This window comes from Dromaius novaehollandiae, chromosome 3 (assembly GCF_036370855.1).
Source record: "Dromaius novaehollandiae isolate bDroNov1 chromosome 3, bDroNov1.hap1, whole genome shotgun sequence".
Lineage (NCBI taxonomy): Eukaryota > Metazoa > Chordata > Aves > Casuariiformes > Dromaiidae > Dromaius > Dromaius novaehollandiae.
Genome location: NC_088100.1, coordinates 38,474,966 through 38,489,776, shown reverse-complemented (window position 1 = coordinate 38,489,776; position 14,811 = coordinate 38,474,966). Strand labels below are relative to the sequence as shown.

General features: G+C 37.2%; 1 protein-coding gene across 10 annotated transcripts in view; it reads left to right on the top strand.

Annotated features, from left to right (window-relative positions):
* UBE3D (ubiquitin protein ligase E3D) overlaps nt 1-14,811 on the top strand; it is an 88,772-nt gene that overhangs the window by 5,919 nt on the left and 68,042 nt on the right. For 8 of the 10 annotated variants that reach the window (XR_010388268.1, XR_010388269.1, XR_010388266.1 and 5 more), the window contains exons 4-8: nt 1,897-2,128; nt 4,083-4,115; nt 8,156-8,225; nt 10,846-10,915; nt 11,761-11,869. Coding sequence is in view for 4 of the 10 variants with exons in the window: in XM_026121072.2 (XP_025976857.1) it covers nt 1,897-2,128; nt 4,083-4,115; nt 8,156-8,225; nt 10,846-10,915; nt 11,761-11,869 (514 nt within the window). In the remaining 6 variants the exon portion in view is untranslated. The remainder of the gene's footprint in view (nt 1-1,896; nt 2,129-4,082; nt 4,116-8,155; nt 8,226-10,845; nt 10,916-11,760; nt 11,870-14,811) is intronic. The other 2 variants (XR_010388267.1, XR_010388271.1) reach the window with 2 other exon arrangements.

The following is a 14,811-nucleotide window of genomic DNA, read 5'->3' as shown; positions in this document are numbered from 1 at the left end:
TCACTGGATGTAGCAACTGCTTTTGTTTGGCAAAAATTCAAGATCTTGCTGCAATCCAAAGAGGTACTCCAGGCTCTGAAGGTAAAGGAAGAGTAGCATAAAGAAACTACAGTGTTGGCCTGCCGCTTAAGGTAATCGCTGTCTCTTTTTTGTCCTGCGTGTAGCACTTGAAAAAATACTACTAAGCAATACCAGCTTTTTGTTGCTCTAATGTGAAGAGCAGCACATGGGAAGGGACTTTTTTTCAGTGCGAGTCCAGGCATTGGGACTAACTGTACGAAGTTGTGAAGAGTAATCGGTCTTTAGACCAACGCCAGAATTAAGGGTCTACCATAGCAGAATCATGATAATTTCTCAGACAACATATAAGTCTGTGGAGAGTGAAGACAATAATGGGTAATGCCAAGAGGTGATCTTACTAGAAACAGTAGCTGGTTGGGAAGACCAGTTATTTTTAACTGCTTCCGACTTTCATCTGCAGATGCAGCAAGCACGGTTTGAAATGTATTGTGGATCTAGAAAGAAGGAAGTTTCTGTAGAAGATTTTAGTTTCACCCAGCAATACAAAAGGCACAAGAAACTATGGTGTGAAGAACTGGCATTTTCAGAAAATAATCATCTGTGAACTGCAAGGAATGTAGGGTATCTAACTGTTGGCTCAGTGGCTGTGTGATTATTTGCAAAGTAGCAGCATAAGCAAAGTGCATTTGCAAGTTTTAAATAAGGAGTGTAATCAAGAAACCATATGTAAAGGTTTCAGGCAACAGTAGGAGAAATAGGGGAACAGTAGGAAAACCTTCAAGGAAACTAGGAAGAGAGCGGAGAGCATCACTCTAATGATCCGTTTGTCTAGAAAACTGTGTGAGGAGTGCACACAGTTAAAGCCATTGTTTATTGTTTTGGTGAAGGTGCAGAAATTCTCTCTAGTAAAATAGCTTTATAGAAAACAGATTAAAACAAATTTAAGTATGTAGACAGGATCCTGGAATCACAGAATGGTTACAGGAACTCCAGGAAGGTAAGTGCTGACCATTGATTCATTATAATGAACGGAGTTGTATTTATATAGCCGTATATATATATTTTAGCTTTCACAGTGTATTTTGCAATTTAAAACGGTGGTTCCAAGCCCCTGACTTATAAAAACCCTCTGACACCGTGGTAACCAAAGAAAAGAAGTTTTTTTTAAAGAAAAGCACAGATGAAGAAGACGAAGTATGGTATTGCCCACAGTGGTTTCCTTACTCCATATAGGAGTAAGGGATTTTGGGGGGTTTTGTATGTGACTTTTGAAAGTTGAATCTGAATCTAAATTAAGATTCCATTAGCCAGTGTTGTGTGTATGTGGGTTTTTGTTTTGTTTTTTAATGAAGCTATGCTGTAGCATTTTTGCCAGGATTTAACTTTGTTTCAAAGTCTGATCATCTGATTTTGAGAGGCTTCAAAAGACACATTCTCCCTTCCAATGGCAGCAGTCTGTTGATGTTTCCATTGTTTTTATATGGATATTTGGCACAGGCGAGCTTTACAATTAGTAATAAGAATAATTGCAAAATGTCCATTGTTATGCTTTTCACAACTGAACGAATCTGTTTTACCATGTGATTCACTTCATGAGCGGGTTATGCCAAGTTCGGCTGTATAATCATTGGAGATTCACCCTTGGGAAATGCTTCATCACAATACTGGCAGGAAACACTGCCATTTCTTTGTCAGAATTCATCCATAGAAAGTTGACTTTCAGTCAGCCTTTGACTGAAGAGAGTCAAGTACTGCCTTTTAGAGAAAATGCTGTGTGTGTGTATGTATATATTTTTTTGAGGAGTCCAGGCCCTCTGTTAGTGTCTTAGAAAAGCATATGATATATTGAAATATTTTTTTCCTCTCTCCTCTAAGGAAATTTCTCAGAGTTCTTCCTCTACCAAGCGAAAACTGGAGTGCTTTAGTTGAAGAGTGGTGTTGCCACCCTAACCCTTTTGTCAAAAGCAAATTGCATCCTCAGAAACATGATTGTTTTCTTGGAGACACTTTTTTTCTGTTGAATTCGGGAAATGAGTTGTGTGTGCCAGGATCTCCTTTGTACTCTCCAGAGACTGGACGTCATACTTCTCAGAGTGGCTCCACCTTGGTAAAGTATTTTGTTTTAATGATTTTTAAGCAAATGTTTTCGGAATTTTTTTCCCCCATGTAAAACATTTTTGTCCCTGGCTTATTTAACTTACATGTATTACAGCAGTGTTTTAGAGGTCATACAGAATCTTTGACAGTATCTGTCTTCAGTAGCATAGAAGCCAGAAAATATTCTAAACTATGATTTACGTTTTCTGAAGAATGCACAATACATAGTCTTGATACTGACCTACCTATCAAAGAAGAACCTCTCCCTATAAGCAGAATTAGAAATCATTTAATCATACAGTTCTAAAAACAGATATTTCCTCCCCCCAAAATCCTGAAGAAGGACAATGTTAATTAAAATAGTAACCGTAATGGGTTAGGTGTTTGTCAAAGGATAATGGAACCAAGAGCAAGGAAAACTGGAATAACAATACTTTTGCGTTTCAAAGTATGACTGGATATGTAACTATAAGCACGATCCAAAGAAGGAGCATTTTTTTTCCCTTTTTTCCTCTTTTTAGCTTTAGAAAGAGTTGTAAAAATCAGAATGTGATATGGGTTCAGTTGCGTCTCTCTTTAGCTCTTAAAATAAAACGAAGGAGGTGAGTAACTAGTTTGACTGCTCTCTGCCTAGTAAAAGGGACCTGTCACCCCAGGCTGTAAACTTTTCATGTTGACTTTCCTGAAGTGTTCTAGGGAGGACCTGAATCCATCACTCAGAGTTTGTTATTCTTGCACAGGAGAAAAACATGTTTGTAGAGATACTGATGAGTGGTGGGATAAAACTCATGATGAGAGAAAATGCACTGCTTTCGCTCCTTGGAAGTCCTAACACTGGTACAAAAATCTGGACAACAGTATTCTTTTTCCACCAAAAGAAAATCCAGGAACTGATCTTAGTTCACCAAATCTTGCATTTCCATAAAGCATTTTCTGTTAATGTGCTGCTTGTCTATATTTGTGCTGGCAAAGGTTGGGCCTGCTTTTTTTCCAATACCAATATTAAACCTAATTGTTGAAGTCCTTCAGTAATTGTGGGAATGATTGCTACCTTAGTCGTAAGTGTCTGTAACAACGGGTTACTTGCTATGCGCAGATTCCCAACAAAAATCTTTTAATCTGTTGGCAAGTAACACCAGAGGTTCCTGATTTTTGTCCCTGCTGCAATTTATCATCATTGGTCATTTGTATTATCCCAGACTAAATGATAAGGATTGTAGCATTTTAACTGCTGGTCGTGTGATGCATACCACGGACCCATCTGTTTTGGGAACAGTTCTGTCATAATGTCTATAGCTGCAAGTCTTGCAGCTATGGTCTCTTTGGTTTCTTGTTCCATTGTTCTGTGAAAAGCAGAACTTGAGGAGAGGCAAAGAAGAATTGATATTCCAAAGGGATATCAGTGTGGGAGAAACAGATTAATATGGATTAACTCTATGACATCTGGAGGTATTTCTTCTAAGTATTCATAGTAAAGAGGCTAGGCAGAAGCCACTGAATTTCCAAGAGGACAATGCTTTTTGCATCGGTCCCAAAACTGAATTATCTCACATCTCTGTAGTCTTGGAACAGACCATAGAACAGTGGGAACAAAGATGGGAAGAGGTATAGTGTATGAAATTCATATTGCAGTACAAGGAGAGGGGAGCGGTCTGTCTAACATACTTGGTAAATCAGTTAAAGAGCATTTGTTGGAGAAAGGTTGTTTTTGAGGCAGAAACTTGATAAAAAGATGTGACTGAGATGTGAGTCAAGCCAGGATAACAGTAGAATTTCTGAATGAGGGAGGAAGCTATTCTCAGTGAGAGGCCCATAGTAGTTGTTCAGTGTGATGAATTTTCACGTTTGCTTCCTTAAACTTGCCTTGAAGTTGAAATTTCTTTCCTTGTTTGTGTCAAATGTTTTTTTTCCTGCATCTTTCACACTTGCGCTGAATTCTAATTTCTGTGTTTGCCTATTTCCAGCATCACTCAATTGCCAAGCAAATGAGCAAAACGGTAAGATCAAGTAGAAACTGGACTAATAAGGAAAAAACCTGTATTCCGAAACAGAAGATTCTTCTATAATATGAGTAATAGAAAGTTACAGGCAAGACAGGTGCTATTGGCATAAATGTTCTCATTTTAGAGAATGTTCTTGCAGTCTGCCCCAGTATGAAAGTTCGTTTTTAATTGCGTCGCAGTTCTTTGAAAAGTGTTTGCCCATGACCAAAATAGTATGAGGAATGTACCAGGGATGCTTAAACAGTCTTTTCCAACCTCCTGTGGGACCTAGACAGCATCTTTCTGCTGCAAACATGTTTCTCACATCTGTTAGTCTTCCAGTATAGCATAGTTTTTAAATGTCACATGGTTTTGCAGCATCCTAATAGTATCTCTTGGGGAAAATATTTTCCCTGACACCATATCAAGGTTCTTTAGGAGTAGAAACAGAAGAATATTAGGTTGGCGATCCACTTCCATCTGCAGATTGCCAGCAGCTGCAAGTTGTCAAATAGATACACTGATTTAATTAGTCTAGCTAAAACAATTGTCTTCTCTGTTGAAGCATGATACATTGAGTTTGCAGTGATTTTTAGGTACCATACTGCACAGTTCTCAGCTAGCACCTGTAATTGTAATCGGAAAAGAACATTCAAGTAGTAGCTTTCAAAGAAGTAATGTATACTGTGCAGCATTCGTACCAATCTCACGTGTTGGGTATCACAAAGACCAGTCTCCATATCCTTGCTCTTCACAGTAAGTAAGTAGTTATACTGTATATGTCTATGGGAGTAGCAGTGTGGGATATGGGAAATGGGATAACTGTGTATATGTGAAACATGTTTTTGTCCATGCTCTTATCCCCGAAACAGGGGGGCTGTACTTCCAACTTAGTTTGTCAGTGCTCCGAAGCTTCAGAAGAGGCTGTAGGGCCCTCCCTGGAGCTTTTAGTTGACGATTCCTTGTTTGTGAAGAGGGGAGAGAAACCATCACAATCTTTCTAACTTGTGAGAAGAGAGTCAGGACTTTCTGATCATAAGCTCAGATTCCACCCAGGTCGCTTACAGATTTTTTTGGAGCTAGAGTGCTCCTTTCTGTTCATTTTATTACTTACATAGTACAGATCAGAGAACTTTGTTAGGTATTTCCAACATCAAATTCATCATTTCTGTTTGAGCTATAACATGTATTTTAGAAAGATGTCCAGTATGGATTTAATACTTTAAATGACGGAAACCTTACCATGTTCCTTGGTAAGCTGTTTCAGAGGTAAATCATCCTGACTCTTAAAAAAATGTGTCTGTTTTTCAGGCAGAGTTTGATTCATCTTGGAATTCATCAGTTGGATATTATTGCATCACTTTTTGATAGCTTAAAGAATTCACCTGGAATCTAGAGAAAATCTTTTTTGTCTTATTAGGTTAAAAAATTAAGAATTGCAATTCTGTCTCACTTTTCTTCTCTAAGGTATATTTTCTCGACACTATTTTCTTAGCTATTTTCCAAACTTTTTCCAAATTTTTAACGTCCTTTAAAGATACAGTTTTTCAGGAATCATCTCACTAATTCTGAATGCAAAAGTCATATTCTCTGTTTATCCTTGCCCGCTATTCAGTTGTTTGTGCATTCAAAGATTGTATTTGCCCTTCATTCTATAGGCTCTCAGTAACACCTGTTTGGTTAGCAACCAGCATCTCAATCCTCTTTACTTTCCCTGTCTTCCACAATATATTCCTTTATTTTGTCATCACTGGCTATTTCTTTTGTTCCTGAATATATGATCTGGAATTTGGCTATATTTTAGTGCATGCAGTTAGATTAAGCATACATTACCTAGTGATGCAGACTTGTGTGTATGACTCATCTGTCTCCCTTGTTTACCGCTCCTCTATCATTATGGCGGTAAGTACTTGGACTTCTCCATAGAGTAAATGAAAAAATTGGCCAAACCTGTATATTTGACTTGGCTATACTCCTTCATCACGGGTCTAGTCACAGACCAGATGTCCTTCAAAGCACGCAAATTGGAATCAACCAGATAGCACTGCATTATTTGACATTGACAAGCGTAACTATGCTTGGAAATCTGCATAATCTGAAAGTCCTTGATCCGTGTTCTGAAGACAACCTGTGATGTGGAGATACCATAAAACTTACTTTGTTAGATGAAAAGTGTATCTGGCATAGGTAAGAGGCAAGACTATTGCATTTATTTAATGCAGCTCAGAACTGTCTTTAAAATAGCTTTAATTGTGATTTTTTTTTGGGGGGGGGGTGGGGAGAGGGGTAGCGTGGCAGGCAACAGGGCACCATTTTGTGTTCTGGACATCAGTCACATATACTTGTTTCCCATCACACACATTTTAAAATTTGAACGCTGAGGAGTGTGATGGTTGTGATGAACAAAGACCGTGCTCCCTGAGAAGCACATGTGTATTCACTCCAGTTAGAATCAGTGGGAACAGTGGCCATCTTTTACAAAGGTTACAGAAAAAGGTAAATGCAAAAAACTTTCCGTCCCCAATGAGTCTGATTTATGCTAAATTTAGATACTGTTTTTGTAGGCATGTGCTGCCTTATGATTTGATAGTGACTTTCTTTGATTTTTACCAAATCTGTTGATTTTTTTTTTAATTACATGAGGGTAACTATACGCAATGTACCCCAAATAAACAATTTTAAAGCTGATTGTACAAAGATCACAAATAGAAATCTAAATTAGGTGTCTTCTCATTACATTTCCAGGATTTCCAGCTCCGGAAGGGTTTACTAACTCGGAGTATCATTGCATTTGTATACACATACTGCTTCCAGACCAGAGCTATACCTGTAATGTAGCTACCTTAGCTGTAATGTGCTACATCCAGACTAATAGTCCGGCATATAATAATCTCATAGTTCTGGAGTTATACTTTGGATTAAAGTAAGAGTTATGCTTGCTTGTATCTTTATGCTAATACTGAATTTAAATCTGAGTACGGGAATTAATAGGCTTTGTTGGGTCAGATCACAGTTCATCCAGTCCCAAATGAAGACTTTTTCAATGGGCAGTAATGGATGCTCCTAGGAAGGCACGTAGGAGTAAAGCATGTATTGAGTGATGTTTCTGCCAGTGCAGAGACTTCTCAAACTGGAATGTGTTTGTAAACACTTGAGTTTAGTAAGCTTTTGGTGAATGTTTCCCCCCACCCCCCATTTCCAAAGACTTTTTGAACCTGTTCATGTTTTCAGTGTGAACAGTATTTTCCTGCAGTGAGAACCAAACTAGGTCATGCTTTGTGTGAAAAGATCCTGCCTTTTGTTTCATTAAAACCAAGTTAATAATTTGATTGCATGAGTTGTAACAGTAAATAATTGTTCCCTGTTCAGCTTTTCTGTAAAATTTGTCATTTTCAGGCTTTTTCCTTTTATGTTTGCTTTTTCCACATAAGGAAACTGTTTAGCACCTTAAGTATTCTTATGCTTTATCTATAGTTTTTTCTGTTTCTGCTTGAATAGAGGGAGTGATGGTTGTTCAAGAACTGAAGCACCATGTCTTTCTGCAGTATTGTAGTATGTTGTGTTCCTTAGCCCTTTCCTAGTACTTCTAGACACTCTGTGAACCTTTTCTGCTCTCTGCAGATCTGGTGTTTTTAAAAGCTGTCCACAGTGACTAGAACTCTTTATTGAGTGATGGTAGTTGCACTGTAGGGTAATAATTTGTATGTATACTTTGGAATATTTCTTGTGTGTATTATTTTGCCCGTATTAAAACTGACTTTCTTCTGTCATTTTATCACCCAGTCACTCAGTGTTTTTTAGATTCTCCTGTTATGTATTACAGGTTGTGCTGCATGGTCAGTATATATTGCTAAATTTTAAAACTGATATGAAACTTGCAAGCAAGTCAAAAGTGTAGAGGGCTTAAATAGTTGATGTAGATCTCTGTATATGTAAACATAAAATGAACAGAATAAAGTACAAAGTTCAGTATATACTCTGGAGACTGTTGAAATTATACATTCCTTGTTCAGAGTGGCTGAGTGACATTTAAATGACATTTCTCTGTCCTACAGAAATCAAAGGAAAATACCAGAGTAATTTGTAAGCGCTGCAAGACAATGCTGGGAGAAACAGTATCATCAGGTATGGGATATACAAACCAAACTAGACTTGACTGCCTCAGCTGCTCAGCACTGGAGGTTTAAAAAAAACAAAACAAAAAAAACCCCACTCTGTAAAAAAAATAATTTAAGAGTAAGATATAGAGCTGATGCCTACGTATTTTTCTCATTCCCTTCTGGAATAGATGAGATTGTTGTTTGCACTATCAGAACCCAGAAGTGACTTATTGCAGGAACTTTCCTCATCCTTGTGTCTGTGGCATGTTTGCCTATTTCCAAAGCTTTGGAAGACCAACAACATAATTCCAGTTTATTAGGAATTACAGTAAAAGAGGTGACCTGAGAAATTACAGGTAGTTTAGCATGATGTCAGTCCTACATAATAATGGAAAGGTTAAAACAGGACTTGATCAACAAAGAACTGGAAGCTAAAGATATAATTAACAGCAGCCAGCCTCATTTCATGTAAAGTAAGCCTTGTCAAAGAAGCATCTCTCATTGATAAGAGAAGTTATCTCTCATTAACTCTCTCATTATCTCTCATGCAATCATGAGATTGAGATTATTGATTTAGAAGATGTCATACTGAATCTGAAGTGGTGTAGAAATGAGTCTGATGGTTTTTAAAATACAGTTATTAACAGGCGAGTATCAGTGATAAGACTTATTAGTAGGGTTCTTGCTTTAATTTTCCCTCTACTCCACTGCATCAGTGTGAGGTTTGGTTCAGTTCAGAGATCTGGAGAATATGAAATCTCTGCAGAAAATTCAAAGCCTGCTTAAGAAATAAATCATGAGGAGGCAGAAGACAGTTACAGAAGATTCTGATTGTCCTGCAGAAGGGTTTGAACAATACAGGCTTTAATAAAACCAGATTTAAGGTAAGACCTTTGAAAGCCCACGAGTAAGTTGTAAAGTGTTTGGAAGACAGTAGCTAGAAAAGAGCTTTACTGGTTGTTATGAATACATGCCTTAATCTAAAGCTTTCACACAGTCGTAGCAAGAGCAGTTGATATGATCACTGGATATGGGATAAGGGCAATACTGTGTAGAAGCAGAGATTTGCTCTGAACTCTGTGCATGGCTAAAGTTAGATAGCATGTCCAGGTCTTGTGACCGAGTTTCATGACTAGTGTTGGACCATTAGGGAAGGTTCAAAGAACAGACACAAATGAACTGGAAATGTATGATGTGAGTTTTGACACAACTGTCTGTGTGAAAAGAGGCTAATGAGCAGGCTTGACTGTAATGCTGTAGTAGTTTCGTATGAGCAAAAATACCAGTGCCTGGAAGTTGAAGATGGATCAGGGTGGTGTAGCCATGGAGGCCGGGTTTGGCTTTGGGTGTTCCCTTGTAGATTATTCCTCCTTCAACTCTATCTCCATGCACTTTCACTCTTCTTTTGTGCGAAATCTCACCTTCTATCCCTCAATTCCCAATGCACTTGCAGCAGCACCACTAATTCCTCAAGGTAGCAGCTGGAGAGCTAGCATGAGTGAACTAGCTGCTGCTGCTTTTCCTCCTTTCTCCCAGGACTAGGCACAGCATGGAGCAAACTAAAATTAAACTTTAAGGTGAAACATAATTTCCTAGCAGTGAGGATAATTAAAAAGTGAAATACTTGACTGGAGAGTGAGTAGGTTTGCTAGATCTTTGGAATCGTTAGAACAGTATTAGGTGTTTTCTGAAAAGCTTTCTTTCGTCTAGTGTGTGTGTGTGTGTTTGTGTGTGTGTGTAGAGAGATCAGACGAGAATCCCTTCAACCCTTAAAATTTATGAAATTAATTAATCTTTCCTATTTGTCCACATGCTAAGGCTTAGTGGAATGAATTTATTATTTTATATACCCAATCTGTTGTACTGCTTGCTCTCTGGTTAGGCTGTATTTGTAGCCTAGACCCAGAGCTTCAGTATGATCATCTTTGACTTGAATTTGTTGATAGGAATTAAATTCTGAACTCAAACACTTGCACTTAATTTTTAAAGGCTGTCTTAGTGGAGGTTTTGGGGAACATTTATATTGAAACTTGGAATATATACTTCGTATATTAGTATTTAGTTAGTGGAATTTTTGGAGAAGTTCCCTTCTGCTCTTTGCTCAAAGAGGAAAATTAGTCCTCTGTGTGTGCTGTTACTAAAACTGTCTCTTGTGATTCACTGCAGAATTACTGAGCAGCAGAGGATACTAAGATACTTACGTAAACTGTGCTGATTTCGGTCCTTTAGGAAAGTTCTTTCAATTTGTCTTTTGGGTTTGGCTTGACAATAGCACGTAATGGGCAAGAGTTAATTGGCACCAGCAAGCATTTTAATACATGAAATGTTTCAGTCCAAGTGTTTTGGATCTTGCTTACTTTGTTTCAAGATGATTGTTCCTAGCATTAAACAAGGATCAATACAAATAACAAATTGCTGATCATGTAATTAGCTCAGAGCAGTTTCCTTCTGGCAAGGAATGCTTTCTGTTATCATTTGCCCAGGATCTCCTCCCACAAACCAAAACAGGAACTTGACCATCTGCTGCATCTCTTTAACTGAGTACTGAACAGAAGTTTAATTAGTATGGTGATATGGTGACTTAGTCTACTCTACAGTCTGTTCTGTTGCTGTACTTTAAAAATCCAATGTTTATGTCATTTTAGAGACCATTAAGTATTATGTCACTGAATTGATTATTCGACCATCTGAGGAAAGTTTCAGCACAGTATCCAGGTAAAAAAAAATAAATAAATAAATAAAATCTGTTCAGGCTTGGATTTCAGAAGGATTCTAGAAATATGGTAAAAAATTTTTTTTTGAGTAATTAAGTATACTAAAATCTATTAAGCTTTATGCAGTTATCACAGAATTATGAATTGCAAATGTATTCTGAATTCACTCGTTATATAATTTTTGTTTGCTTGTGTGTGTATGTGGATATAACACAGCAAGAGAGTAGGAATTACTTGTTGCAAAGATTCTCAGTATTCAGACAATAAGCCAAAATTAGTTATTTATTCTGAATTATTTAAATTTTAACTTCAGGTGACTAATTATGCAAGTGGAAGGTTACACTACTTAAGTAAAGCTTGAAACTTTTAATTGGAAGTGGGTTTTTTGAATTTTGAAGTAATCGAATTTGAAGTTGTGACTAAGCTGGAACAACTTTTTCTAGCTGTCTTGCATCATGTACTATGCATTAGTTACAGTTCTTTCTTTTTGCAAACTGTATTTGAGATATGTGCCATCATTCTGAACCTTGTTGTGTTCATATACATAAAATACAACAGGGAAAAGCTGTTATTCCACATTTGGCATTTGGTGTTGGTCAAAATAAGGGACTTGGGGCGGTTTAGATTACTGATCTATTCAGAGTTCGTGTTGCAGGAAAGGGGAAGTGCTTTGGTTTGGGGGCAGACAAAGATAAAAAAGAAAACTCTATCTCTGTAAAAATGATTGTAGTATGTAGTGGAATTGACAATGCGGTGTTGCTTAGATACTTCTACGTGGGCAAAGTCATCCAAGCTGACCAAGCATTTGTTATCAAAACATATAATATGTGGTTTATTCTTCAACAGGTCTCAATTCGTACAGAGCATGATAGCTCAGTGTCTTGTGGAATTTTCCTCTGCTAAAAGCACATTTAGGTTCAGCATAAAAGGGGATGATGGAAAAGTCTATATTTTGGTAAGCTTTTATCTTGAAGAAATGCCTATGAATCCCAACTCCTAAAATGTCCTATTTATGCTATGCCTGATTATATGGATAATAAAATTAATAATCTAAATTCTTTTGTCTAAGCAGTTCTGAAGAGTTCATTTCACGTAAGAAACTTCTTCCCCATTTTTTAAATCTAAGTAGATGTACATGCAGAAATCTTTTCTATTTATACAGTAATAAAATTACTACATAAGTGCCATAAGCAGCACAGAAACAACAGTTTTCTACTTGGATAACAGTTAAAGGTTAAGGTTTTGGCTTGTGTAATACAGGTTGCAGCTTCTTGTTTCAGTGCTTCTTTTCTGTAATCACTAAAGTCCATCAAATTGTATAGTATATTTCACAAATGTTGTCTTAAGTCAGCAAAGTTTACTAATACAGTCAATACATTGCGCTGCAAAATGAAGTGTAAACAAAAACAAAATTGCCAATTATACTTAATGTTCTAATGCTGTTAAACTTGGTTAAGCTTTGTACATAAATAGTGGCTGCTGAATTTTTCAAACTTTTAAGATGGATAGGAATTTGATTCTGGAATTATTTTAACATTAGGCACTTAGTATAACCAGACTTTTTTTATTCATGCACTAAATATACACACAGAACTGGGAATTTTGCAGTTTGTGTGAGTGATTCATAAAGAAGGAGATGTCGGAATTATGTGATTATTGATTTCTCCTCCTGGATAAACTTGTAGATGTACTCTGGTGAGATAGGCAATCTAAATAAACTGTTTTATAAATATATTTTACAAGTTCTATAATTTTCAAATGCCTAGATCCTGAGGTAAGTGTATACCTGTTCTCAGTAAATAAATTGTAGTGCCAGGATAGCATTTATGCAACCACTGAGAAATACTGCTTATGCAATGGTGGAATAAGGTCTCATGAGCAGTCCCATAGTCATTATTACGTCTAATCTGGTTGAAGAGTCATTGAAAATTTTGGTGGTTTTCCGTTGTAGCTTATACGTTTCCAAGTTACCTATTATTCCAACGTCCTATTGTACTGAAGTCCAGCAGTTTATATAGAATGAGTTGCTTCATTTTCTAACAGAAAAATCACCTTATGTAGCAGATTGCCATTACTCTTAGTTCTGAGTTGCATTTTTGCCAATGTGTTAGTCTTTGGAATGGACTGAGTTACCATAGGGGCTTACTTGCTTCTGGTTCTAATTGGTATCCCTTCCCTTTTTATTAATGAAATATTGTTGATGTTACAATAAAAAATAACAATATTTTGTTTAACATCGACAAGCCCTTAGCTGTGTCCAGGATGAGGTTCTAGGAAATGAATAAACACCAACAGATGTTTGGGGATAGTGGATTAAGTCTTAGGACTCAGAGGTCCTGTGGACACAAGTGTAATGTAAGCACTGTTTATATTAATAATTGCAAATAGCTGAACAGTAAAAAATTCAGCTGCTTGAGGCTGTGAGTACTACATAGCCAAGTTAGACGAGTGGTCTCATCACTGATGCATCATGGACCAGCTGGGCCACTTGGTGTTTTGACAATGAGCCAAAGATTCTGGTTCACAGTATTTGTGCTTACATATCTGAGTGCACAGAGCTTTGGCTGTGTACATCATAATTAAGGTTAAAGTATTTCACAAGTCTTTTTAAATTTTTTTAAAGTGTTACGTATACTCACATTACTGATTTCCTCTGCATGTATCACTGAACGTTACCCAGTTACTTTATCTGCAGAGATCATCATTTGAGTTTATTGCTTTAATTGATTGATAACCACATTTTTGAAAGCTATGTGCTTGTTATGGATTTTTTTTTAAAGACATAGAAAAGTCTTTTTGGCTCAGAAAAAATGAAATTTACCTATACAGATTTCTTTACTTATACTAACTTTATCTCTGCTCTGTTTACATTCTCTAAAAGAAGAGCCACTTGCCTTCTCTTTCTACTCCACTCTTGAAGAGTTCCCTACCCTGAAGTCACATAAAGCAGACCTACAGTCTAAGTATGAGGACAGCAAATGGATACAGTCGGATGGGAGAACACAAGCAAAATGATAGATTATTGGTCAGCATAGGAGCAGCTTAGTAGATGTCATTCTTTTCCTGTACTGTAATTGAAGATAGATTTGAAAGAGGTAACTTATATTGTTCTGTGCACAGATGCAGGGAATTCCATCCATGGATGGGATTGACATGAGAAAACCCCCAAAGATACAGCTGTGAAAATCTAAAAGTGTGCAGTGGAGTTTGATGTAATTGACTGTAATACTGACTCTGGTCTCCCAGTGCTAAATGACAGATGTTTTTGGGGGTGGGATTAGGCTGTAGGGTGCTTTGAAAGTAAGGCAGCTTGTGTTTCACCAGCAAGTTGGGAGGGAATGGGAAGATATCCCAAGAAAAGAAGTAAGTAACAAAATAAGAGAGACCTGTCAGATACTGATTCTTCAGTCACATTTTTGAGGGCACGAGCAGAACAAACTTGCATTTGACAAGGTTGGAGAAGGGGAAGTTGCAGCAATCAAGATGTGAGATGATGAACACCTTGTTGAGAGTTTTAGTTTTGTGAAGGATAAGGAAGACCACATTTCCTATGTACAGTCTGAGTGTGAGACCAGAAGTTGTAACAAAAAATGATGGTTATGTTACTAGCCTGTGTGATGACAAAAGTAATGGTAATGTCTGCAGTAACTGAAGAAGAACTAATGAGAAAGAGCAAGGGCTTTTTTTTTAGCCATGTTAAATTTTAACTGATGCCTAATTGTCCACAAAGTGATGCTGAAGACACAGGTTGAGGTTTAGGGAACTAATCTGCAGACCGTAGATCTCCCCTGTAGTTCATCTAAATCAAGTTCCGCTAAAGGTAACTGAGGCTTGTTTCAGTGTTTCTCTTTAGCAACATCCTTGAAGCATATTGACAGGGTGGCGTTAAAAAGGCCG